This window comes from Oncorhynchus kisutch, linkage group LG5 (genome assembly GCF_002021735.2).
Source record: "Oncorhynchus kisutch isolate 150728-3 linkage group LG5, Okis_V2, whole genome shotgun sequence".
Classification (NCBI taxonomy): Eukaryota; Metazoa; Chordata; class Actinopteri; order Salmoniformes; family Salmonidae; genus Oncorhynchus; species Oncorhynchus kisutch.
In genome coordinates, this window is record NC_034178.2 from 2,791,877 (window position 1) to 2,819,349 (window position 27,473).

At 43.6% G+C, this 27,473-nt stretch overlaps 1 protein-coding gene across 4 annotated transcripts in view; it reads left to right on the top strand.

The window, feature by feature from the left end:
* Nucleotides 1-27,473, top strand: part of LOC109881618 (collagen alpha-1(XVIII) chain-like) — an 86,459-nt gene that overhangs the window by 49,818 nt on the left and 9,168 nt on the right. For 3 of the 4 annotated variants that reach the window (XM_031824032.1, XM_031824029.1, XM_031824031.1), the window contains exons 2-27: nucleotides 9,689-10,236; nucleotides 11,258-11,338; nucleotides 11,483-11,536; nucleotides 11,683-11,758; nucleotides 12,369-12,425; nucleotides 12,911-13,065; nucleotides 13,230-13,247; nucleotides 13,354-13,560; nucleotides 15,243-15,269; nucleotides 15,462-15,524; nucleotides 15,625-15,708; nucleotides 15,814-15,867; nucleotides 15,973-16,107; nucleotides 16,247-16,303; nucleotides 17,969-18,013; nucleotides 21,057-21,188; nucleotides 21,558-21,629; nucleotides 21,719-21,745; nucleotides 21,845-21,943; nucleotides 22,063-22,098; nucleotides 22,477-22,560; nucleotides 22,656-22,685; nucleotides 22,793-22,828; nucleotides 23,192-23,251; nucleotides 23,346-23,423; nucleotides 23,550-23,585. In XM_031824032.1, coding sequence (XP_031679892.1) covers nucleotides 9,689-10,236; nucleotides 11,258-11,338; nucleotides 11,483-11,536; nucleotides 11,683-11,758; nucleotides 12,369-12,425; nucleotides 12,911-13,065; nucleotides 13,230-13,247; nucleotides 13,354-13,560; nucleotides 15,243-15,269; nucleotides 15,462-15,524; nucleotides 15,625-15,708; nucleotides 15,814-15,867; nucleotides 15,973-16,107; nucleotides 16,247-16,303; nucleotides 17,969-18,013; nucleotides 21,057-21,188; nucleotides 21,558-21,629; nucleotides 21,719-21,745; nucleotides 21,845-21,943; nucleotides 22,063-22,098; nucleotides 22,477-22,560; nucleotides 22,656-22,685; nucleotides 22,793-22,828; nucleotides 23,192-23,251; nucleotides 23,346-23,423; nucleotides 23,550-23,585 — 2,351 coding nt within the window. The remainder of the gene's footprint in view (nucleotides 1-9,688; nucleotides 10,237-11,257; nucleotides 11,339-11,482; nucleotides 11,537-11,682; nucleotides 11,759-12,368; nucleotides 12,426-12,910; nucleotides 13,066-13,229; nucleotides 13,248-13,353; nucleotides 13,561-15,242; nucleotides 15,270-15,461; nucleotides 15,525-15,624; nucleotides 15,709-15,813; nucleotides 15,868-15,972; nucleotides 16,108-16,246; nucleotides 16,304-17,968; nucleotides 18,014-21,056; nucleotides 21,189-21,557; nucleotides 21,630-21,718; nucleotides 21,746-21,844; nucleotides 21,944-22,062; nucleotides 22,099-22,476; nucleotides 22,561-22,655; nucleotides 22,686-22,792; nucleotides 22,829-23,191; nucleotides 23,252-23,345; nucleotides 23,424-23,549; nucleotides 23,586-27,473) is intronic. The other variant, XM_031824030.1, reaches the window with a different exon arrangement.

Consider the following 27,473-nt stretch of genomic DNA (forward strand, 5'->3'; position numbering starts at 1 on the left):
AAGGTTTTGCTAATAGTGTACTACTTTTCATTTTAGTGTGTAAGCAATCCAAAAAAACTGTAAGATTTGACTCAACTATCTGGCTGAAGAGGGTCAACCATCTTGTCTCTGTCAATCTACAAAGCATTTTCATGCCACTATCTGTACCAATGGAATTCGGCTTGGTGGGCGACAATCAATCCGACCCTTATCGAGATTCGCCAGCTTCCTTTCATTGCCATCTTTATATTACACAGCCTCCATACTGCATTCAAGTATTTCTGGGACTCAATCAATGTCTAAAATCAGTGAGCATGAGGATTGGAATGTAGAATGTTTCTAGGAGGAGTGGATGATGCATTCTCAGCAGAGCAGACCACTGCAGTCTGAACAATGGTTTCATCTCATCCACACTGGTGCTGTTATGGACAGTATGGGGTGCGTGGCTGGGGGTGGAAGATTCATGGACAATGATCTGCTCTGGGGAAGAGTGTGGCGATTGTGCTCTCTGGTTTGGGAGAAAGGGTGAGGGTGTCTTTGCGTGCCCCCTTCCAACAAGGAGCTGTCTGATTCGGGCCAGACCGGGGCACTGAATCTCCACGAGGGGTCATGGGTCTCACCCACATTTTTACACAGTCTTTCAGTAACGGTCGAAATGAGTCAATGAAACGTCCAGTCATCCATGTGAAGAAGAGTAAAGAGAAAAACAAAGAGAAAGAGTGAGTCATTTGTGTCGGGGATTTACCAGTTCATTACATGTGAAGGTTCACGTTGGTTCACTGGGAAACAAGTGGGTGGTATAGCATGCTTGTTGCCCGCATTGATGTTATCATGCAGTGGATCATGTTTCGTAATAAACAAGTCTTGATTTTTGTAATATCTGTTATGTAAACAGATTTTATAGGTTTGTAGGTAGCAAAACTATTGCTCTACAGTATACCAACTCAAATCACTCAGACAGTTGAATTCCCAGAAGATTCCAAGTATGGGCAAAATCTCGTAAAGATGGGCCCTTGCCAGAGAAAACCTAGCTGCTGTGGCGCCAAATGTTATGTTATGTTATGTATGACCAATCCAACCATTAGCTTGAATAGCTTTTCTGACATTCAGCCAATTGAGCCAATGTACAAGGTTGGATTTAGTGATGTCATCTTTGTGGAGTGCTCTGCTTTCTTGTTTCCTGTTCCATCATCAGTCATCTTTAACTGACCATAGCCGGGGTTTGGCCAAATATGGATTAAGGGCTGACCTGGGAACAGTGGAAATGCCATAGATGTCACAGCTGTGTTGCCTCACTCTGAAGTGATAACTGATGGGCTTTCAGTTCTGGCACTGCTCCCCCTTTCTGTAGATCTCCAGGTCCAGTTGGTCTGGTCCTCTGGGATGTGTCACAGCTGGAGAGGTTGGACCATTCAGACTTTCTAACAGGGGGGTCCTTGGAGAGGATGGAAAGTGGAGTTAGATACTCTATATCTCAAACACGAGCTGACATCTGTCTGTTTCTGGTACAGTAAGATCAGTGTTTCACATTACAGCCTGTTCCAATGGTCTTTGATGGGCTCGTCACCAACTGTAACAAGCATTGCAAGTTAGCACCAATAAACAATGATGATGGTTTCATTTTTGGCTACTTACATTTATTTTATTTATTTTTTTACCCCTTTTTCTCCCAAATTTCGTGGTATTCAATTGGTAGTTACAGTCTTGTCCCATTGCTGCAACTCCCGTACGGACTCGGGAAAGGCGAAGGTCAGGAGCCGTGCGTCTTCTGAAACACAACCCTGGCAAGGGTTGCTTCTTGACACAATGCCCGCTTAACCCGGAAGACAGCCGTACCAATGTGTCGGAGGAAACACTGTGCACCTGGCGACCGAGTCAGCGTGCACTGTGCCCGGCCCGCCACAGAGGTCGCTAGAGCGCGATGGGACAAGGACATCCCTGCTGGCCAAACCCTCCCCTAACCCGGACAACACTGGGCCACCCCATGGGTCTCCCGGTCTCGGCCGGCTGCGACAGAGCTTGGACTCGAACCAGGATCTCTAGTGACACAGCTAGCACTGCGATGCAGTGCCTTAGTCCACTGTGCCTCTCGGGAGGCCACCGGCTACTTACATTACTGTAATTAAAGTACATTCTTATGTCCGTACAGTAGTTTTGGCACTGTCATCTTGGAACCTGGAGGCTTAAACAAACAGTTGTTTGAGGAAGCTCTTTGCTAGGATAACAGAAGTGAAGGGGAGAGGATGAAGATAGGATAGAGAGGAGAGGGGATAAAATAATGTTATACAGTACATACGAAAAGTATACAGGCCCCTTGACTTTTTCCACATTTTGTCACATTACAGACTAATTCTAAAATGGATTTTAAAATTTTTTCTCCTCATCAATCTACACATATTACCCCATAATGACAATGCAAAAACAGGCTTTGATTTTTTGTTGTTGCAAAAAACACCTTATTTACGTAAGTATTCAGACCCTCTGCTATGAGAGTCGAAATTGAGCTCAGGTGCATCCTGTTTCAATTGATCATCCTTGAGATGTTTCTACAACTTGATTGGAGTTCACTTGTGGTAAATTATGTTTATTGTACATGATTTGGAAAGGCACATACCTGCCTATATAAGGTCCCACAGTTGACAGTGCATGTCAGAGCAAAAACCAAGCCATGTGGTCGAAGGCATTGTCCGTAGAGGCATAGATCTGGGGAAGGGTACCAAAACATTTCGTCAGCATTGAAGGTCCCCAAGAACACAGTGGCCTCCATCATTCTGTGCAATCGGGGGAGAAGGGCGTTGGTCAGGGAGGTGACAAAGAGAGAGCTCCAGAGTTCCTCTGTGGAGATGGGAGAACCTTCCAGGAGGACAACCATCTCTGCAGCACTCCACCAATCAGGCCTTTATGGTAGAGTGGCCAGACGGAAGCCATTCCTCTGTAAAACGCACGACAGCCCGCTTGGAGTTTGCCAAAATGTACCTAAAGACTCTCAGACCATGAGAAACAAGATTCTCTGGTCTTATGAAACCAAGATTGAACTATTTGGCCTGAATGCCAAGCGTCATGTCTGGAGGAAACCTGGCACCATCCCTACGGTGAAGCGTGGTGGTAGCAGCATCATGCTGTGGGGATATTTTTCAATGGCAGGGACTGGGAGACTAGTCAGGGCCGGGGGAAAGATGAACGGAGCAAAGTACAGAGTTCTCAGGACCTCAGACTGGAGTGAAGGTTCACCTTCCAGAAGGACAACGATCCTAAGCACACAGCCAAGACAACGCAGAAGTGTTTTCGGGAAGAGTCTCAGAATGTCCTTGAGTGGCCCAGCCAGAGCCCGGACTGGAACCAAATAGAACATCTCTGGAGAGGCCTGAAAATAGGGGTGCAGCAACCCTCTCCATACAATCTGACAGAGCTTGAGAGGATCTTAAGATAAAATGGGAGAAACTCCCAAAATACAGGTGTACCATGCTTGTAGAGTCATACCCAAGAAGACTCGAGGCTGTAATCGAGTAAAGGGTATGGATACTTATGTAAATGTAATATTTATTTTTTAAACTTTTAATACATTTGCTAAAATGTCTACACCTTTTTTTTTGCTCAATCATTATGGGTTATTGTGTGTAGATTGATGAGGGAAACATTTTAAAAAATCAATTTTAGAATAAGTCTGTAACATAACAAAATGTAGAAAAAGTCCAGGGGTCTGAATACTTTCTGAATGCACTGTATATACAGCTAAATATATCAAATTTCAACACTGACATAAATGTAACTGTTTCTTTTATTCACTAAGGAAGATTGATTCATTCTCAGTGTAATGTATTGTTATGGATATGAATGACTGCAGGTTGGTGTATGTATTCATTGGCAAGCAGGGTTTTTGTAGCTACAAGATTTCTCACAGTTTTTCTAGATAGTATTCGTGTAGTGCTTTCCATCATGTCTAAAAGTACTTCATACCGTAACTCACCCTCATCCACTAGCACCTACCTGGGTGATACAACATGGCAGCCATTTTGTGCCTCACAGAAACCACCCACCACACATGAGCTCCAACTAGTTTTCTCAATGTATGCGTTGCATGCAAACCCTCCTCCTGGACATATTAAATGATTAGTCATGGTCTGAGAGCCAGTCATTAGCCCTCGTCCCGAGCCACTTCAGCATGTTTAGACTGGCAGGCCTGTTGTGCTGGGCTCTGGGTACTGTACTTAACAAAGCTTATTGTACACACACACACACACACACACACATCCTTGTTTTGTTTTGGATTCTTTAGTTTGTGCATGACATTCTATGTTCAGTGCATGCATTGTTTAGGCCACTCACTTCACAAAATGATGCTGCCATGTTATTCCAAATATGGAAGTTCATGATATAGCAGGTGACATACAGAGATCAGGTGACTATCAGGTGAATAAGCTCAGCTGACAGACATACAGTGCGTTCAGTATTCAGACCCCTTCACTTTTTCCACATTGCAGTCTTATTCTAAAATTGATTAAATTGTTTATTATCCTCATCAATCTACACACAATACTCCATAATGACAAAGCAAGAACAGGTTTTCAGAATTTTTTGCAAATTTAAAATGTGCACTGTAGGCCATGGATTTTCCAATCTGGGGGAGGTGGGAATATATTCCCTATTGGGATGGGACATCTGTAGTACGTAATCGACAGGATATTCCCTTAATCTATGTCTGACTGGGAATCCCTGGAAAGCTGTAAGGTTCCCTATTACTGCAGTGCTGTGGAACGTCTCTGAGCGTTGCCAGGATAGCGTGAAGGATCAGACCAGTGTGGAGAATCATGGAATCATGTCAGATTGGGAACAGGGAAGGGAAGCTGCCTGCCTGGCCAGCCACCCTGGTCCCATGTGGCTCAGCTGCTAAATGACTGAAATGAAATGTGATCCTGGGATGTGGTGGTGGTGTTCCCACGTTCTCCTGTCAACACACCCCTGGGGCGGCAGGGTAGCCTAGTGGTTAGAGCATTGGACTAGTAACCGGAAGGAGCTGACAAGGTACAAATCTGTCGTTCTGCCCCTGAACAGGCAGTTAACCCACTGTTCCTAGGCCGTCATTGAAAATAAGAATTTGTTCTTAACTGACTTGTCTGGTTAAATAAAGGTAAAATAAATAAAAAAATAAACGACATCTGCCTGCATGGGAATCCCCATTCAATGCAGTGCAACTCAGTCCCAGTTGATTTTGTATAGTGCAGTACAAGTGAGTGAGTCGATGGATTCTCTGTTATGACATCCATGTTGGTAAACATGGCTGGTATGTAACTGCTAATACTTTCTGACAGCTATAGTGGATACATTCCATATTCCTCTTTTGTTCTCTCTTATCTAACTTTTTCATTATCATTCCTTGTAATTTTCGGTAGACAGAAATCAGTTACTCCCTGAGGCTCTTTTGTGACTCGGGTTAGTGTCTGCGGTAGTGTTGGGTTAGTGTCTGCGGTAGTGTTGGGTTAGTGTCTGCGGTAGTGTTGGTTAGTGTCTGCGGTAGTGTTGGGTTAGTGTCTGCGGCAGTGTTGGGTTAGTGTCTGCGGTAGTGTAGGGTTAGTGTCTGCGGCAGTGTTGGGTTAGTGTCTGCGGTAGTGTCGGGTTAGTGTCTGCGGCAGTGTTGGGTTAGTGTCTGCGGTAGTGTCGGGTTAGTGTCTGCGGCAGTGTTGGGTTAGTGTCTGCGGTAGTGTTGGGTTAGTGTCTGCGGCAGTGTTGGGTTAGTGTCTGCGGTAGTGTTGGGTTAGTGTCTGCGGTAGTGTTGGGTTAGTGTCTGTGGTAGTGTTGGGTTAGTGTCTGTGGTAGTGTTGGGTTAGAGGCTGCGGTAGTGTTGGGTTAGTGTCTGCGGTAGTGTTGGGTTAGTGTTGGGCTAACCGGGCCACAGCTGTGACTGCCCTAGCGCCTTGTCAGATGGACCAATAGCAGGTTCATCCGATGAGAAGCTTCCTCCCCCTCGCCCTCTCTGCCTCCCACTAAGTGTCTGAATTCCCACAGGATCTTCAGCTAAGCTTCGGTTGACGTGCAGGTTTAGAATGTAGATAGCATAACAACAGTGTCCAGTGAGACCCTAGCTGGCTTTGCAATATGGTGTGGGAGTGAGTACAGGCTGTACAGAGTAAGTGGTGTTGCTGTGTTAGTGTGTGGAAACACATGTTTGAGATTAGTCCAAAAATTGTTGAGTCTCCAAATGTTCCAATTCATTTTAGGATGTAGTACGATAGTCCTTGTGTATTGGTTGTTGTCCAAGGGCTGCACCCAAGTACTATCCAAAAGTCAAATAAATGCCATTCACACAAGTCACAACTGGAAGTATGATACTAATATGAGACATTATGCATTTTAAAATGTAGGCTTACTCAACCACCTGAAAGGGCATTCATAGATTTAGCCCGTGGTAACTTGTAGAATAGACACTGGTTGGAATGAGATTTTAACCAATTAGCATTCAGGATTTAGACCCAACCATTGTATAATCTTCATTATAAACTGGGTGGTTCGAGTCCTGAATGCTGATTGGCTGACAGCCGTGGTATATCAGACCCTATACCATAGGTGTTACTGTTTTAATTACGTTGGTAACCAGTTTATAATAGCAATAAGGCACCTCAGGGGTTTGTGGTATATGGCAAATATACCACGGCTAATGGCTGTATCCAGGCACTCTGCGTTGCATCGTGCATAAGAACAGCCCGTATCAGTGGTATATTGCCCATATACCACACCCCCTCGTGCCTTATTGCTTAAGTATGATATGATATTGCACTTACTTATGAATGCCACTTTTGGCCATTGAGAAGTTAGATCCCCTTTAGGATATACTATTAGCTATTGGGATAACTCCTCATGGTTCAGTCTAGATCCTCTGAGACTTAATGACTGTGTTACAGAGTTCACTTCCCCTGTTTAAGTTTACATCACTGGAGGGATAGGAAATCTCAAGTATCTCTGGTTCGTGTGACATTCACATTGTACAGTGTGGGCTTTTCTGTAAACATCTGTCATAAATCTACTCTGACAGTTCACCCATGAGAGGATGTCTGTCTGTCCAGTGTTTAGTTCCCTAGAGGTGCTATTTCATGTGAATGTGATGGTTAGTCTCATGTAATTTCATAATTTCCCTCAAGGCTATTTGAGTCCATGGGAATTGGATTACAGTCAGACGTTTTTCCATGCTAAAACAGCCCAAGTTCATTTGACACAGTCTTTGCCTGCTGAACCCCAAAACTCTCTACATAAAGCCTTATTTGTGCTTTTATTTTACATCTACTACCTACCTTTTATTTTACATCTACTACCTACCTTTTATTTTACATCTACTACCTACCTTTTATTTTACATCTACTACCTACCTTTTATTTTACATCTACTACCTACCTTTTATTTTACATCTACTACCTACCTTTTATTTTACATCTACTACCTACCTTTTATTTTACATCTACTACCTACCTTTTATTTTACATCTACTACCTAGCTTGGTCAATCAGACTTACTGCTGCACTTGAAAGATAATGTGAGCTGTCACGAGATCTGCTATCGCCCATCATAGAAACATAGAAGGGTTCATCATTGACCGCATACTGTAGACCCGTTGACCTGTCCTAGGTGAGGTTGAACCATTAACTAATAAAGTCTGAAGCCCAATTGACTCTGAAGCCCTGTTGAGTCTGAAACCCTATTGAGTCTGAAACCCTATTGAGTCTGAAACCCTATTGAGTCTAAAACCATATTGAGTCTGAAGCCCTATTGAGTCTACTGGGGTTGGTCCATGTGGCCTGAGGTTTGACATTTCACTCTGCAACAGACCTTTGCTGACATTTCGTTAGGTCAGTTGATTTACATTTGGTTGGGTTGTCAGGCAACGTGAATTCAACGTGAAATCAACAAAACATTTCACCACGTCATTGGATTTTAGTTCAAAGTTGGGTGAAAAAAATACTAAATTCCCTTACGTGGATTACTTTTTTCAAATCCAATCCATTTTCCACTTTGTTTCAACATCATCATATATCATTTTTTTGTTGAAATGATGTGGAAATAACATTGATTCAACCAGTTTTTGCCCAGTGGCTTTGTTGTTTACTTCACTGCACATGTATGTGTATGGCCTGAGGCACTCATCCTGGCTAAGTCACTTGGTGAAGCACAGCACACCAATCAAGGCATGATGCTTTCTAATCTGCTACTGCACTGTGCCCTTGTACCCTTCGGTAACCTCATGTCAATGATAAAGTACTCTGTGTATGCTTACTCTATGCCCTTAACAACTGACTCAGGATCAGTTTGGCTGTTTAGCTGAGGGTTAAGTTTGGGGATATGGTAAAGGAAGATGGTACAGGCTGGGGAAAAAAGGAGCTGTCTAGAAGCTAAAATGATTATTTGTCTGTCCCCTTTGAAGAACCCTTTTTGATTCCAGGTAGAACTAGGGTTGCAAAGCTACCAGTAGTTTACCGAAGTTACCGGAATCTTCATCGTCATTTTTGGTCATTAACAGAAAATATATGGCAATCTATCATAACTTTGGTAATTTATACTTGAATAACTTTTACAAAATGACAGTATATAGGATTATGTTTTTAAATATCTGTGTCCATATTGGCCACAGGTTTCTAGTGTATAGAATTGTTTTTAAATATCTGTGTCCATATTGGCCACAGGTTTCTAGTATATAGGATTATGTTTTTAAATATCTGTGTCCAAATTGGCCACAGGTTTCTAGTATATAGGATTATGTTTTTAAATATCTGTGTCCATATTGGCCACAGGTTTCTAGTATATAGGATTATGTTTTTAAATATCTGTGTCCATATTGGCCACAGGTTTCTAGTATACAGACCATCTGGTTCAAGAGAAAATAGCCTAAACAATGAAACTCTGCAACTCGTACAACTATTGACTTTTTTCACAACTGCCACCAGTTTGATGCTGAAACAGTGTCAACAAATTCATAGTAAAATAAATAAAAGTGTGTAAAACTATTTTTTATATATATTTCATGCTGAATCCCTCATATTAAACACCAATGATATTCACTAAGTTGATGGTTTATATTTAGGATGTTTTGCAGCTTTTATATTCAATGTTTTATTTGAAAATCATCTTATTTAATATACTGTATGTTACATGTGGTAAGGTCACACAGAGGGCCAGAGATAATTACAGACACCTGTGATAATCTGAAGTACCCAAAAGGGACACTAGATGTCTTGTGATAGATTAAATAAAATCCTTGAAAGATACCAACATTCTGGTAATTTACTGGTAAACTTTTAAAGTTTCCAGTAATATACCCTCCCTTTGCAATGCTGGGTAGAACCATTTTGGGTTCCATGTAAAACCCTTTTCACAGAGGGTTTTACATGGAACCCAAAAGGGTTATCTTATGGGGACAGCCAAAGAACCCTTTTTGGAGATCCTAAACCAGTGGTTAAGTGCGTAGCATAAACAGGAGCTGAAAAAAAGGTTTGGTCCAGAAACAACTCAAAGTCCAGAAGCCCTGGGCACTGGACAAATCAGAATGCAAGGTGCCATTTTTATTATACTGCTTACATCTATCCAGTGTTTTCAGATCTACACAGTGCCCTGGGATCTAAGTTAGGGCTAGTGCTTTGTTTCTGGACTGGGACAATGGGACTCCTGTACTGTAAGCGCTGGCTTCGTGTGTGTAACCTCACCTCCTGTCCTGTCTCCTCCCCTTCAGCAGAGAGTGGTGTGACTCTACTGCAGCTGATCGGAGGCCTGCCTCCTGATGAATCCCAGACCGGTCCGGGGGGGAAACCCGCCTACTACTTCGGAGGGCAGGACGGGCTGACTGCTGCGGGACAGCCGGCCCTGGCCCACCTCCCCAACCCCTTCTACAGAGACTTCTCCCTGGTCTTCCAAATCCTCCCCTCCAGCCCCGGGGTCCTCTTCTCCATCACAGACGCCTCCCAGAAGTTCATGTACGTGGGGGTGAAGCTGAGCGCCCCGGACGCTGACGGCAGGAATCAGAAGATTCTGTTTTACTACACAGAGCCCGACTCTGAGGCCTCGTACCTGGCCGCTAGTTTCACCGTGCCCTCCCTGGACCTAGTCTCCTGGACCAAGTTCTCTCTGTCCGTGTTCAACGACCAGGTGACCTTCTTCATGGGGTGCGACGCCTCTGGGAAGACGGTGAAGTTGGAGCGCTCGCCGGATGACATGGAGCTGGACAGGGGGGCGGGCATCTTCGTGGGTCAGGCGGGAGGCGCGGACCCTGACAGGTTCGAGGTACAGTATGGATCGTCAACCACACCTCTAATGCTGACCTGACCACACATATTTACCTCTAACTTTATTGTTCTCTCATGTAAAACATCTTTATTGTTCCCTCTTGTAAAATATCTTTATTGTTCCCTCTTGTAAAATATCTTTATTGTTCTCTCATGTAAAACATCTTTATTGTTCCCTCTTGTAAAATATCTTTATTGTTCCCTCTTGTAAAATATCTTTATTGTTCTCTCATGTAAAACATCTTTATTGTTCTCTCATGTAAAACATCTTTATTGTTCCCTAATATAAAACATCTTTATTGTTCCCTCATGTAAAACATCTTCATGGTTCCCTCTTGTAAATTATATCTTTATTCTTCCCTCATGTAAAATATCTTTATTGTTCCCTCATGTAAAACATTGGTATAACTCTTCCCCTAAAGTCTCTGTCGTTCTGCACCCCCACCCTCAACCCTCGCTCTGGTGTCAAACCCCATGTGACCATCACATGTGGTTAGACGGGTCAGTGACTATGCTGAGGGGGTCAAAGGCCAGACGACAGGACAGGTCAGCTAATAGATTTACTAGAGGGAGGAGGGGTTAGTAGTGCTGTGTTAGTGAGATGTGACTGGCTGTCTGGCTTTCCTGTTGCCAGTGACACATACCTGACTGAGATTCCTGAGGGAGCGATTAGTGAGGGATTTACCCCCAAACAATGTGAGGGTTTAGGTTTCATCTCACTCACACCTGCTGTTTTTAACAGACAGTTTGTTGAAACGTGCATTCTCATAGTCTAACTCTATCAGGCCCCTGGGAGAGATTTAGAACCATGTCTGTTGTTTCAGCAAGACTCTGTCTGTTCTGAGTTAGTAAGGCCACGGTCAGTCAGAAACATCCTCTTTACATTTTATTGTATATTAATGGCTTAGATAATGACTAGAATCATTAAATTCTTACTGCCCCAATGGCTGTACAGTATCTCCTTTCTCACAGCCATCAGTGTGTTTGTCTGTGTCTCTGTGTCTGTGCGTGTTGTGCAGGGCGCGATCGCTGAGCTGAACGTGGTGGGTAACCCTCGAGCAGCTGAGTTACTCTGTGAAGACGATGATGACTCAGACGCTGTGAGTGATTAGACTGTAGAACCAGACACAGTTTAGTAGGAATATGATATGATTCATGTCAACTAACATTTTCTCAAATGCCTTGACTTGTCTGTTTGTCTTGCTGGCTCTCTCTCTCTCTCTCTTCCTCTGTCTCTCTCTCAGGCCTCAGGTGACTTTGGCAGTGGGGATGGGGACAAAAGAGAGACCGGCAAAACTGTAAAGGAATCCTCTTTATCCTATGTTGTCCTGTTAATCTATTCTGTGATGTGGAAATAGAAGGAAGGATTTACTGTGAAACTATTGGATCAGGGTCTGACTGTCCTGTCTAACCTTCCTCTCCTCCCTCTCTTCCCTCCTGTCAGACCACACCTCCATCTCTCCGACCAGTGCCAGAGCCCCCTCTGACATCATCAGTGAGCGACAGGCTGTCAGAGACAGGTCAGTGGGCTGAATTGAATAATGATGACATCATCTGTAAAGTTATCCTCTAAAATATGACTTATGTTTTTTGAAAATGCGCATATAATAGTGAACCAACCAAGCTATATTTAGAGTAACTGCAGTGCTAACAAAAACTGTGAAACTATCTGTCAGGGAAATATGTACCTAGTGTAATACCACACTACTTGAGAACCTTGTTGCTCATTACATACGGTATGCTGGGATATACAGCACACTAGCACCTTCTAGTGTAGAAGGTAGACATTTTCCTTCAAGAGTGGCTGATTGTAAAGAAAAATGAAAGGGGGATACCTAGTCAGTTGTACAACTGAATGTATTCAACTGAAATGTATCTTCCCCATTTAACCCCTCTGAAGGGGGGGGGGCTGCCTTGGTCGACATCCACGTTATCGGTGCCTGGGTTAACTACCTTGCTCAGGGGCAGAACGGTAGATTTTTAACTTGTCAGCTCGGGGATTCGATCCAGCAACCTTTCGGGTTACTGGCCCAACGCTCCTACCCACCAGGGGAATCTTGATAATTGTTAGTGTTTTCTGGTGTACGAACTAGGCATGCAGGTAAGTGTGTTTGTGTTGATTGACTGTAGGTGACAGGAATCATCAGACCTCAGTAGAGTCCAGACCAGGGTCAGGAGGTCAACCAGGTAGGTCACTGGAAACTTTGTCTGTCTGTCCGTCCGTCTGTCTGTCGGGCTATATTATAAACACTCTCCAATGAGGTCCAGTGGAGTTCCCTGACAACCAGTCCCTGATTTCAGGACAGTATACCCTTACCACTCCATGTCAAGAATTCAGGGAATCTGCACTGGACTAGGTTGATGAGATCTCATCATGCCCTCAGCATGTCCTGTCTGCATGGAACTCTGTGGAGTAGGTTGGCATGAAACTGTAGAATATATTGGCATGGAACTCTGTGGAATAGTTTGGCATGGAACTCTGTGGAACAGTTTGGCATGAAACTCTGTGGAAGGGGAGGACAAAGGTAGTAGGATGCTAACTGAGGATAGAGGATGCTAGTGAAAGTGATGATGACAGCAACATTCATGCCGATGATGACCACGATGTTACTTCTGACGTCTATTCTAACACCCAACTCTCCCTCTCTCTGTGTCTCTCTGTGTGTCGTCAGGCCCTACTGGTTCTAACGGAGTGAAGGGGGACAGAGGGGAGAAGGGCAGTCCAGGGGACAGAGGTCCCGCCGGGCCAAAGGGGGAATCGGGGTCTTTCTCCAGCTCTGCTTCTTCCTCTGGCTCTTCATCAGGCGGAGGAGAACGTGGAGAAAAGGTACTGCATGCTGCCTGCCACAGTACTGTGTTATACACCCCCTATAACTGATGACCCCCATAGCTGATTACATCTGATTCAGACAGACCACATACATGCCTCTGAGACACATGTAATAGTTCCAACATTACTTACAACTTGTCTTTGTCTCCTTTTCCTTTCAGGGAGACAAAGGCTTGAAGGTGCGTTTTGACTTTGTCTTTCCCAGCTTCTTTTTATTTGACTTCATCTTAGCTAGTCATTGAAGTGATCAGATTAAATAGGTAGTTGATTGTTTTCTTCCCACAGGGCAGTTCTGGGTTTGGTTACCCAGGCTCCAAGGGGGACCGTGGTGTACCTGGTCCCCCTGGCCCTCCTGGCCCTGGGGGGCCAGCTGCCCAGGTTGTGAGGCTAGGGGACGGCTCTGTGGTGCAGCCAGTGGCCGGGCCAATGGGACCGATGGGGCCCCCAGGAGCCAAAGGACCAGCAGGACCCCAGGGACCAGAGGGAGAAGCGGTGAGTTGTACCATACCTTCTGACATACAGTGCATTCGGAAAGTATTCAGACTCCTTGACTTTTACAACACGTTACAGCCTTATTCTAAAATGGATGAAATAGTTTTGTCCCCTCATCCATCTACAAACAATACCCCATAATGACAAAGCAAAAACAAGTTTTTCGACATTTTTGCACGTATTAAAAATAAACAACTGAAATATCACATTTACATAAGTATTCAGACCCTTTACTTAGTACTTTGTTGAAGCACGTTTGGCAGCAATTACAGCCTCGAGTCTTCTTGGGTATGACGCTACAATCTTGGCACACCTGTATTTGGGGAGTTTCTCCCATTTTTCTCTGCAGATCCTTGCAAGCTCTGTTAGGTTGGATGGGGAGCGTTGCTGCACAGCTATTTTCACGTCTCTCCAGAGATGTTAGATTGGGTTCAAGTCTGGGCTCTGTCTGGGCCACTCATAGACATTGAGGCTTGTCCCGAAGCTGTGTGCTTAGGGTCGTTGTCCTGTTGGAAGGGGAACCTTTGCCCCAGTCTGAGCTCTCTGGAGCTGGGTTTCATCAACTATCTCTCTGTACGTTGCTCATTCATCTTTGCCTCGATCCATCCCTGCCGCTGAAAAAGATCCCCACAGCATGAAGCTGCCACCACCATGCTTCACCGTAGGGATGGTGCCAGGTTTCCTCCAGACGTGACGCTTGGCATCCAGGCCAAAGAGTTTAGTCTTGGTTTCATCAGACCAGATAATCTTGTTTCTCATGGTCTGAGAATCTTTAGGTGCCTTTTGGCAAACTCCAAGTGGGCTGTCATGTACTTTTTACTGAGGAGTGGCTTCTGTCTGGCCACTCTTCCATAAAGGCCTGATTGTTGGAGTGCTGCAGAGATTGTTGTCCTTCTCAAAGGTTCTCCCATCTCCACAGAGGAACTCTAGAGCTCTGTCTGAGTGACCATCGGGTTCTTGGTCACCTCCCAGACCAAGGCCCTTCTCACCCCAATTGCTCAGTTTGGCCGGGTGGGGAGCTTTAGGGAAAGAGTCTTGGTGGTTCCAAACTGCTTCCATTTAAGAATGATGGAGGTCACTGTGTTCTTGGAGACCTTCAATGCTGCAGAAATGTTTTGGTACCCTTCCCCAGATCTGTGCTTTGACACAATCCTGTCTCGGAGCTCCACGGACAATTCCTTCGACCTCATGGCTTGGTTTTGGCTCTGACATGCACTGTCAACTGTAGTACCTTTAAATAGACAGGTGTGTGCCTTTCCAAATCATGTCCAATCAATTTAATTTACCACAGGTGGACTCCAATCAAGTTGTAGAAACATCTCAAGGATGATCCATGGAAACAGGATGCACCTGAGCTTAATTTCGAGTCTCATAGCAAAGGCTTTGAATACTTATGTAAATAAGGTATTTCTGGTGGGGTTTTGCAAACATTTCTAAAAACCTGTTTTCGCTTTGTCATTATGGGTGGGGTATTGTGTGTAGATTGTTGATTTATTTTTTATTTAATCAATTTTAGAATAAGGCTGTAACGTAAGAAAATGTGTAAAAAGTTAAGGGGTCTGAATACTTTCCGTAGACACTATATTCTGTGTAGAGCATTCTCCCTTTATTTGGTCTCAGTACTTGTACATTTTCTTTGAATTGACTGTAACAAACCATACCGTATCTATTTCATTCCCCAGGGGGATCCAGGAGAGGATGGCAAATTAGTGAGTGTCACTTTCTGATGTTTTATCCCATTGATCTCATGTCATGGGTTTTTATTCATTGTTAATTGTGTGAGGAGAAATACAGTGGTAGTCAGATGTCATTATTGATAAGCGGTGGTGGTCAGTAGCAGTGGTCAGACAGTGTCAGCCTCACTAAGCTGTGTCTTCTCTCTCTGTCCCACCACAACTCAGGGACCTGCCGGAGACAGAGGGTTCCCAGGAACACAAGGAGACTCAGGGGTCAAAGGACAAAAGGTAAAGGCCAGAAGCCATTTATTTAAGAGCATGAGAATTTGAATATTATCGGAGGTGCCCAAAGGTTAAATACTGAGTGTGTGCCCTGTGACCTCTCCAGGGGGATCGTGGTGATGGTCACCCAGGACCCAGGGGTCCTCCAGGGCCACCTGGACCCCCAGGCCCAGGGATAGCTGACCGCGCTGTGAGTAAACCACTACAGGATCAGGCCATTCAGCCCATAAATTCATGTGGATCAGACATGAATATACAAATATACCATTGTTAATGTTTCTTCATTTGTCCCTAGACATTTGTGGATGTGGAAGGCTCAGGAGGATTCCCAGATTTTGAGAAAATACAGGTATGTTTTAGCTGATGCAGAGATTTTGAGTTTGGCCCAGAAAAATGACTTTTCACCAAATGTATATTGTGACACCCAAGACTGTTGTGTTGACTGTTTCTTTAGACTCTCCGTGGTCTACCAGGCCCCCCCGGCCCTCCAGGCCCCCCTGGCCCCTCAGCCGGTGGTGTCAGCTCCCATGGGTCAGGCTCTTTCGGGCCCCCTGGACCTCCCGGACAGGACGGGGTCCGTGGCCTACCAGTGAGGACCCTCTCTCTACTATATCTGACGTGACAATATGTTTTGTGCCTAGTTAACTGTAGCCAGCACAACTACAGCATTGAAATGAATGTCTTGATTTTTTGACCATTATGTATTGATATCATGCTGTGTTTTTCAGGGGCCCACTGGTCCACCTGGCAGACCTGGAACCCCAGGATCCAGTAGCGGAGAGAAGGTATGAGACAGCGAGGAGACTTATATTATTTCAGCTGAACTGATCATACGAAACTCAGCAGAAAAAGAAACGTCCTCTCACTGTCAACTGCATTTATTTTCAGCAAACTTAACATGTGTAAATATTTGTATGAACATAACAAGATTCCACAACTGAAACATAAACAAGTTCCACAGACATGCGGCTAACAGAAATTGAATAATGTGTCCCTGAACAAAGGGGGGATCAAAATCAAAAGTAACAGTCAGTATCTGGTGAGTCCACCAGCTGCATTAAGTACTGCAGTGCATCTCCTCCTCATGGACTGCACCAGATTTGCTAGTTCTTGCTGTGAGATGTTACCCCACTCTTCCACCAAGGTACCTGCAAGTTCCCGGACATTTCTGGGGGGAATGGCCCTAGCCCTCACCCTCCTATCCAACAAGTCCCAGACGTGCTCAATGGGATTGAGATCCGGGCTCTTCACTGGCCAAGGCAGAACACTGACATTCCTGTCTTGCAGGAAATCATGCACAGAACGAGCAGTGTGCATGGTGGCATTGTCATGCTGGAGGGTCATGTCAGGATGAGCCTGCAGGAAGGGTACCACATGAGGGAGGAGGATGTCTTCCCTGTAATGCACAGCGTTGAGATTGCCTGCAATGACAACAAGCTCAGTCCGATGATGCTGTGACACACCTCCCCAGACCATGATGGACTCTCCACCTCCAAATCAATCCCGCTCCAGAGTACAGGCCTTGGTGTAACGCTCATTCCTTCGACGATAAACGCAAATCCGACCAGCACCCCTGGTGAGACAAAACCGCGACTCATCAGTGAAGAGCACTTTTTGCCAGTCCTGTCTGGTCCAGCGATGGTGGGTTTGTGCCCATAGGCGACATTGTTGCCGGTGATGTCTGGTGAGGACCTGCCTTACAACAGGCCTACAAGCCCTCAGTCCAGCCTCTCTCAGCCTATTGCGGACAGTCTGAGCACCGATGGAGGGATTGTGCATTCCTGGTGTAACTCGGGCAGTTGTTGTTGCCACCCTGTACCTGTCCCGCAAGTCTGATGTTTGGATGTACCGATCCTGTGCAGGTGCTGTTATACGTGGTCTGCCACTGCGAGGATGATCAGCTGTCCATCCTGTCTCCCTGTAGCATTGTCTTAAGCGTCTCACAGCGTCTCACAGTACGGATATTGCAATATATTGCCCTGGCCACATCTACAGTCCTCATGCCTCCTTGCAGCATGCCTAAGGCATGTTCACGCAGATGAGCAGGGACCCTCTTTTAGTGTCCTTTTAGTGTTTTAAGGCCTCTTTTAGTGTCCGAAGTTTTCATAACTGTGACCTTAATTGCCTACCGTCTGTAAGCTGTTAGTGTCTTAAGTTAACGACCGTTCCACAGGTACATGTTCATTAATTGTTTATTGAACAAGCATGGGAAACAGTGTTTAAACCCTTTACAATGAAGATCTGTGAAGTTATCTGGATGCAGGCTCATCCTGACATGACCCTCCAAAATTATCTTTGAAAGACAGGGTCCTGAAAAAGGGGCGTTTCTTTTTTTGCTGAGTTTATATATCACTGTATACAGCACACACAGAACTGGACCTTTGTATAGGGATCCTTTTGACATTGTCTCTTTCTCTCTCTTTCCCCATCTCTCTCCCTCTCATCCGCAGGGAGAAGCTGGTGATCTAGGTCTTCCAGGGCCCAGTGGAGAGAGGGTGAGCTCTGAAATACACCCATACTATCCCACCTCTAAATCTAAATATATAGCTATTTTCACTTTGACCTTGTTTCTTTGGTGCTGCTGGGTGTGGGACTTCTCCTAGAGATCGATAGTCTAAACATGATGTTGGTGGTGGGACTTCTCCTAAAGATCGATAGTCTAAACCAGAGGTCGACCGATTAATCGGAATGGGCGATTAATTAGGGCCGATTTCAAGTTTTCATAACAATCGTAAATCTGTATTTTTGGACACTGATTTTGCTTTTTTATTTTTTTATTTAATCTTTATTTAACTAGGCAAGTCAGTTAAGAACATATTCTTATTTTCAATGATGGCCTGGGAACAGTGGGTTAACTGCCTCCTTCAGGGGCAGAACGACAGATTTTCACCTTGTCGGCTCGGGGGATCTAATCTTGCAACCTTACAGTTAACTAGTCCAACGCAATAACGACCTGCCTCTTGTTGCACTCCACAAGGAGACTGCCTGTTATTCGAAAGCAGTAACACGGAACCCAAACCGGCTGCGCGCGTGCGCCATCGTGCGCCATCGTGCATAAATGTATTTTGCCCCCCCACACCAAATGAGATCACGACACGCAGGTTAAAATATCAAAACAAACTCTGAACCAATGACATTAATTTGGGGACAGGTCGAAAAGCATTAAACATGTATGGCAATTTAGCTCGTAATATTAACTTGCACCTGCTAGCTAACGTTAATTTGTCCTATTTAGCTAGCTTGCTGTTGCTAGCTAATTTGTCATGGGATATAAACATTGAGTTGTTATTTTACCTGAAATCCACAAGGAACTCTGACAATTAATCCACACATAAAACGCCCAACCGAATCGTTTCTAGTCATCTCTCCTCCTTCCAAGCTTTTTCATCGTTTAACTTATATGGTGATCACATCTAAACTTTCATTGTATTACCACGACTACAGGCAAAACAGTTCGTCTTTCATTCACCCACGTGGGTATAACCAATGAGGAGATGGCACGTGGGTACCTGCTTCTATAAACCAAAGAGGAGATGGGAGAGGCAGGACTTGCAGCGCGATCTGCGTCAGAAATAGGAATGAGTTCTATTTTAGCCCTTGGCGTCGCAGACACTTGTTGGCGCGCGCGAGCAGTGTGGGTGCAATAATTTAATAACAAGGATTTCTACATTTATTTTGCGACGATCGCGCACACGACGTGTCCGGTCTGGTCAGCATGTAAGCCAAGGTAAGTTGCTAGCTAGCATTAAACTTATCTTATAAAAAAACAATCAATCAATCATAATCGCTAGTTAACTACACATGGTTGATGATATTACTAGATATTATCTAGCGTGTCCTGCTTTGTGTATAATCTGACTGAGAATACAAGTATCTGACTGAGCGGTGGTAGGCAGAAGCAGGCGCGTAAACATTCATTCAAACAGCACTTTCGTACGTTTTTACACCAGCTCTTCGTTGTGCGTCAAGCATTGCGCTGTTTATGACTTCAAGCTTATCAACTCCCAAGATGAGGCTGGTGTAACCGAAGTGAAATGGCTGAATAGTTAGTGCGTGCTAATAGCGTTTCAAACGTCACTCGCTCTGAGCCTGTGGTTGTTTCCCTTGCTCTGCATGGGTAACGCTGCTTCGAGGGTGGCTGTTGTCGTAGTGTTTCTGGTTCGAGCCCAGGGAGGAGCGAGGAGAGGGACGGAAGCTATACTGTTACACTGGCAATACTAAAGTGCCTATAAGAACATCCAGTAGTCAAAGGTTAATGAAATACAAATGGTATAGAGGGAAATAGTCCTATAATAACTACAACCTAAAACTTCTTACCAGGGAATATTGAAGACTCATGTTAAAAGGAACCACCAGCTTTCATATGTTCTCATGTTCTGAGCAAGGAACTGAAACGTTAGCTTTCTTCTTTCTTTCACATATTGCACTCTTACTTTCTTCTCCAACACTTTGTTTTTGCATTATTTAAACCAAATTGAACATGTTTCATTATTTATTTGAGGCTAAATTGATTTTATTGATGTATTATATTAAGTTAATTTAAACAAGTGTTCATTCAGTATTGTTGTAATTGTCATTATTACAAATACATTTTTAGAAATCGGCCGATTAATCGGTATCAGCTTTTTTGGGCGGCCAATAATCGGTATCGGTATTGAAAAATCATAATCGGTCGACCTCTAGTCTAAACATGTTAGTATGGGACTTCTCCTAGAGATCGATAGTCTAAACATGATATTGGTGGTGGGACTTCTCCTAGAGATCGATAGTCTAAACATGATATTGGTGGTGGGACTTCTTCTAGAGATCGATAGTCTCAACATGATGTTGGTGGTGGGACTTCTCCTAGAGATTGATAGTCTAAACATTATGTTGGTTTGGGACTTCTCCTAGAGATCGATAGTCTAAACATGATGTTGGTGGTGGGACTTCTCCTAGAGATCGATAGTCTAAACATGATGTTGGTGGGGGTGTGAGGATTTTCTCAGGATACAGATCTTCTCCCTTATGCTTGTCTTCCTCTAGCAAAACTCTTTGTCTGCCTTCTCCTCCTTCTCCAACTTTTTTGACCAGTATCTTTAGTGAAGGTGATGGGTCACAGGTACTACTAGGTCTCCTGCTATTGGTTCCTTGGTTTCGGCTGCATTCATCACATGGGGGAATCAACTCACAGAGAAAATCTCAATTTCCCAGTGTGTTTCATTATAGGACAAATGCAACATTTGCTTGTTTGACTTCTGACATAACATCTTAAATAGCATGTCGTTGCTTAAGATATTTTACCATCAGTCTGGATGTTTTATATTAGAACTAAACTATATGCAGTCATTGGTTTTTATAATTGTTTTTTATTATTTTCAATATTGATTTACATTGCTTGTTATAGTAATAATTCAGCTTAAATGTGTTTCCAATTTTGTGGAATGCTTCTTTATTTGTCTGTTATGTCTACATGTAAATGGAATGCTGATTTTTACACACACATACCTTTAAAATCTCTCTCTCGCGTTCTCTCTCCTCTTCGCTCCTAACCACCAGGGTTCTCAGGGTGACCCTGGAGTGCCTGGTCAGGCAGGGCAGGGGGGCTTGGCTGGGCTTCCTGGGCCCATGGGACCGATTGGGCCTCCAGGACCACCCGGACCCCCCGGACAGTCCTACCCCGTGCGTTATGTGAGTACTGTACACAACTCCTGCCACCCACCCAGACTACATCAACTACAGCTTAACCTGCCACCCCACAGCTCCCTTCATACTAATTATTACCAAATTGACTACATACTGTATATTTGACTACATACTGTATATTTGACTACATACTGTATATTTGACTACATACTGTATAATTGACTACATACTGTATATTTGACTACATACTGTATATTTGACTACATACTGTATATTTGACTACATACTGTATATTTGACTACATACTGTATAATTGACTACATACTGTATATTTGACTACATACTGTATATTTGACTACATATATTTTTGTGGAATTGTCTTTTTTGAACTGTATCGGTGTCCTCTCTGTGTAGGGTGACGGGGAGGGTTCCGGAGTGACGGGGGTCAATGGTGTTGCTGGAGTGATAGGGATTCCAGGACCACAGGTGATCTATACATTGCCATCCACTCATCATTTGGATTGCCTTTACGATCACGTCAACTAATACATAGTCACATATCCATTGTTTTTCAGGGTCCGCCCGGAATCGCAGGCCTTCCGGTAAGAACCAGGAAATCTCTTTGAATATATTGCTAAGTTTGATTGGAGGCCATATCTTTGTTATATAGCAATGCTTACTGTATTCCTGTCATCATACAGGGAAGATCTGGTTTGCCTGGGCTTTCGGGAGAGAAGGGGAGCGAGGGAGCAAGAGGACGGGATGGAACACCAGGGATGGACGGATTCCCAGGACAATTGGTAGAAGATCATTATCCCTCAGCCACCTCCCCAGACTCTATTAGAACGTTACTTAGGCTTTAGAGTAACCCACACAAAGTGCACTAACCTATTCTGTTTTGTTTCTTGTGTATACACAGGGAGACAAAGGGGAGAGGGGAGACAGAGGAGAAAGGGTGAGTTACCTACTCCTGATTACCATATTTTGGTGGTTGATTTTTTTTATTTAATTTTATTGCTTCTTTAATTAGCACAACAGTTTTCAGCTGTGCTAACATAATTGCAAAAGGGTTTTCTAATGATCAAGTCGCCTTTTAAAATGATACACTTGGATTAGTTAACACAACGTGCCATTGGAACACATGAGTGATGGTTGCTGATAATGGGCCTCTGTACGCCTATGTAGATATTCCATTAACAATCTGCCGTTTCCAGCTACAACAGTCATATACAACATTAACAATGTCTACACTGTATTTCTGATCAATTTGATGTTCTTTTAAATGGACAAAACATTTGCTTTTCTTTTCTTTGTTGTGTGTGTGGTGTTGTAGGGTGAGCCAGGACGTGAAGGGGGGGCCCCTGGACCTCCAGGAGCTCCTGGCCCACCGGGACAGATCTACCAGACCTCAGGCAGCGTGAGTGTGGCTGTGTACTGTACGGGCTTGTCTGCTCTGGATCATAGTGATGTTTCAGTGACACAACTGACCTACCTGTCTCTGTCTTGTTGTAGTTTGATGGAGTTCTTGTGAATCAAGGACAGGTGAGAATTTGACTCAGCAGACAGTCACTATGCTACTCTACATGCAGTTTTATAATGTCTTATAATGTTTTAGAAAGTCACCCTAACCCTTATTTCCTTTTCTCCAGGGAGGACCAGGTCTTCCCGGCCGGGCAGGATTCCCAGTATGTATCAGTATCACACTGCCAATGAACACACAGTGGAGTGGAGACATTTACCATGACTGTTTCTAAAGATATTTCACAGTTGACACACACCAAATAGTGTAACGGACAGTGTTGTTCTAGATGTATGGTGGAGATTGCGGCAAAAACTATTTTATAACATGTTAATGGAACATTTCAAAAAATATATATTTCACAGTTGAAACACCTCAATAGTGCTCCCTAATATTAAAAAAAACAAACAATGCTGTACGGCCTACTAGTTGTATATTTAAAACTGCCTAAAACATGTTAATGGAACTCTCTTTTAAAAATATACACACACAAGGTTGTTATTTATACTGATCACAACTTCTTCTGTAGGGGCCTATGGGACCAAAGGGAGATACAGGAGAGCCTGGACAGCCAGGATACGCAGCTAAGGTCTGGTAATAACTTAATTCATATCTTGTTTTCTGTACAGTACAGGGAAAATTGCATGAAGTATTGACATGTCTCCACCCTGTGTCCTGTCCAGGGGGAGAAAGGAGAACCTGGTATTATCATGGGGCCTGATGGAAGACCCCTGTACCTGGGAGGGCTGGGGTCTCAACCGGTGAGAAAAACCACACACGAGATTTATAGTTGGTAGAAATACTGTATGTTATTATGCTTTGTCCATCTCTTTTATATGTGCCATGCAACATAAAATGTTGATACCCTTTGACCTCTGTGTGTGCAGGGAGAGAAGGGACTCCCGGGACCTGAGGGACCTCCTGTAAGTACTCTCCTTTAACAGTGACATGCTTTGTTTCTGATTAGCCATCGATAACCATGGATGTACTGAACATAGTTCTCTGTTTCTGTAGAGTCCATCTGGTAGATTTATATTGTTCTGTCTCTATAGGGTCCAGCTGGTAGATTTATATTCTTCTCTGTCACTATAGGGTCCAGCTGGTAGATGTATATTGTTCTGTCTCTATAGGGTCCAGCTGGTAGATGTATATTGTTCTGTCTCTATAGGGTCCAGCTGGTAGATTTATATTGTTCTGTCTCTATAGGGTCCAGCTGGTAGATTTATATTGTTCTGTCTCTATAGGGTCCAGCTGGTAGATTTATATTGTTCTGTCTCTATAGGGTCCAGCTGGTAGATTTATATTGTTCTGTCTCTATAGGGTCCAGCTGGTAGATTTATATTCTTGTCTGTCACTATAGGGTCCATCTGGTAGATTTATATTGTTCTGTCTCTATAGGGTCCAGCTGGTAGATTTATATTGTTCTGTCTCTATAGGGTCCAGCTGGTAGATTTATATTGTTCTGTCTCTATAGGGTCCAGCTGGTAGATTTATATTCTTCTCTCTATAGGGTCCAGCTGGTAGATGTATATTCTTCTGTCTCTATAGGGTCCGGCTGGTATATGTATATTCTTCTGTCTCTATAGGGTCCGGCTGGTATATGTATATTCTTCTGTCTCTATAGGGTCCAGCTGGTAGATGTATATTCTTCTCTGTCACTATAGGGTCCAGCTGGTAGATGTATATTGTTCTGTCTCTATAGGGTCCAGCTGGTAGATTTATATTCTTCTCTGTCACTATAGGGTCCAGCTGGTAGATGTATATTGTTCTTTCTCTATAGGGTCCAGCTGGTAGATTTATATTGTTCTGTCTCTGTAGGGTCCAGCTGGTAGATTTATATTGTTCTGTCTCTGTAGGGTCCAGCTGGTAGATTTATATTGGTCTCTGTCTCTATAGGGTCCAGCTGGTAGATGTATATTGTTCTGTCTCTATAGGGTCCAGCTGGTAGATGTATATTGTTCTGTCTCTATAGGGTCCAGCTGGTAGATGTATATTCTTCTGTCTCTATAGGGTCCATCTGGTAGATTTAGATTGTTCTGTCTCTATAGGGTCCAGCTGGTAGATTTATATTGTTCTGTCTCTATAGGGTCCATCTGATAGATGTATATTGTTCTGTCTCTATAGGGTCCAGCTGGTAGATTTATATTGTTCTCTGTCTCAATAGGGTCCAGCTGGTAGATTTATATTGTTCTCTGTCACTATAGGGTCCATCTGGTAGATTTATATTGTTCTGTCTCTATAGGGTCCATCTGGTAGATTTATATTGTTCTGTCTCTATAGGGTCCAGCTGGTAGATGTATATTGTTCTCTGTCACTATAGAACAATATACATCTACCAGCTGGACCCTATAGTGACAGAGAACAATATAAATCTACCAGCTGGACCCTATAGAGACAGAACAATATACATCTACCAGCTGGACCCTGTCACTATAGGGTCCAGCTGGTAGATTTATATTGTTCTGTCTCTATAGGGTCCAGCTGGTAGATTTATATTCTTCTCTGCCTCTATAGGGTCCAGCTGGTAGATTTATATTGTTCTGTCTCTATAGGGTCCAGCTGGTAGATGTATATTGTTCTCTGTCACTATAGGGTCCAGCTGGTAGATTTACATTGTTCTCTGTCACTATAGGGTCCAGCTGGTAGATTTCTATTCTTCTCTGTCACTATAGGGTCCATCTGGTAGATTTATATTGTTCTGTCTCTATAGGGTCCAGCTGGTAGATGTATATTGTTCTCTGTCACTATAGGGTCCCTCTGGTAGGTCCCTCTGGTAGATTTATATTTATAATCTACCAGCTGGACCCTACACAGTCAGAACAATATAAATCTACCAGCTGGACCCTACACAGTCAGAACAATATAAATCTACCAGCTGGACCCTACAGAGACAGGGTCCAGCTGGTAGATGTATATTGTTCTGTCTCTATAGGGTCCATCTGGTAGATTTATATTGTTCTCTGTCACTATAGGGTCCAGCTGGTAGATGTATATTGTTCTCTGTCACTATAGGGTCCATCTGGTAGATTTTTATTGTTCTGTCTCTATAGGGTCCATCTGGTAGATTTATATTGTTCTGTCTCTATAGGGTCCATCTGGTAGATTTATATTGTTCTCTGTCACTATAGGGTCCATCTGGTAGATTTATATTGTTCTCTGTCACTATAGGGTCCATCTGGTAGATTTATATTGTTCTCTGTCACTATAGGGTCCAGCTGGTAGATGTATATTGTTCTGTCTCTATATGGTCCAGCTGGTAGATTTATATTCTTCTCTGCCTCTATAGGGTCCAGCTGGTAGATGTATATTGTTCTGTCACTATAGGGTCCAGCTGGTAGATGTATATTGTTCTCTGTCACTATAGGGCCCATCTGGTAGATTTATATTGTTCTCTGTCACTATAGGGTCCAGCTGATAGATGTATATTGTTCTCTGTCTCTATAGGGTCCCTCTGGTAGATTTATATTGTTCTCTGTCACTATAGGGTCCATCTGGTAGATTTATATTGTTCTGTCTCTATAGGGCCCAGCTGGTAGATGTATATTGTTCTGTCTCTATAGGGTCCAGCTGGTAGATTTATATTCTTCTCTGTCACTATAGGGTCCAGCTGGTAGATGTATATTGTTCTGTCTCTATAGGGTCCAGCTGGTAGATTTATATTCTTCTCTGTCACTATAGGGTCCAGCTGGTAGATGTATATTGTTCTGTCTCTATAGGGTCCAGCTGGTAGATTTATATTGTTCTGTCTCTGTAGGGTCCAGCTGGTAGATTTATATTGTTCTGTCTCTGTAGGGTCCAGCTGGTAGATGTATATTGTTCTGTCTCTATAGGGTCCAGCTGGTAGATTTATATTGGTCTCTGTCTCTATAGGGTCCAGCTGGTAGATGTATATTGTTCTGTCTCTATAGGGTCCAGCTGGTAGATGTATATTGTTCTGTCTCTATAGGGTCCAGCTGGTAGATGTATATTCTTCTGTCTCTATAGGGTCCATCTGGTAGATTTAGATTGTTCTGTCTCTATAGGGTCCAGCTGGTAGATTTATATTGTTCTGTCTCTATAGGGTCCAGCTGGTAGATTTATATTGTTCTGTCTCTATAGGGTCCAGCTGGTAGATTTATATTGTTCTGTCTCTATAGGGTCCAGCTGGTAGATTTATATTCTTCTCTCTATAGGGTCCAGCTGGTAGATTTATATTGTTCTGTCTCTATAGGGTCCAGCTGGTAGATTTATATTCTTCTCTCTATAGGGTCCAGCTGGTAGATGTATATTCTTCTGTCTCTATAGGGTCCGGCTGGTATATGTATATTCTTCTGTCTCTATAGGGTCCGGCTGGTATATGTATATTCTTCTGTCTCTATAGGGTCCAGCTGGTAGATGTATATTGTTCTGTCTCTATAGGGTCCAGCTGGTAGATTTATATTCTTCTCTGTCACTATAGGGTCCAGCTGGTAGATGTATATTGTTCTGTCTCTATAGGGTCCAGCTGGTAGATTTATATTGTTCTGTCTCTGTAGGGTCCAGCTGGTAGATTTATATTGTTCTGTCTCTGTAGGGTCCAGCTGGTAGATTTATATTGTTCTGTCTCTATAGGGTCCAGCTGGTAGATTTATATTGTTCTGTCTCTGTAGGGTCCAGCTGGTAGATTTATATTGTTCTGTCTCTGTAGGGTCCAGCTGGTAGATGTATATTGTTCTGTCTCTATAGGGTCCAGCTGGTAGATTTATATTGGTCTCTGTCTCTATAGGGTCCAGCTGGTAGATGTATATTGTTCTGTCTCTATAGGGTCCAGCTGGTAGATGTATATTGTTCTG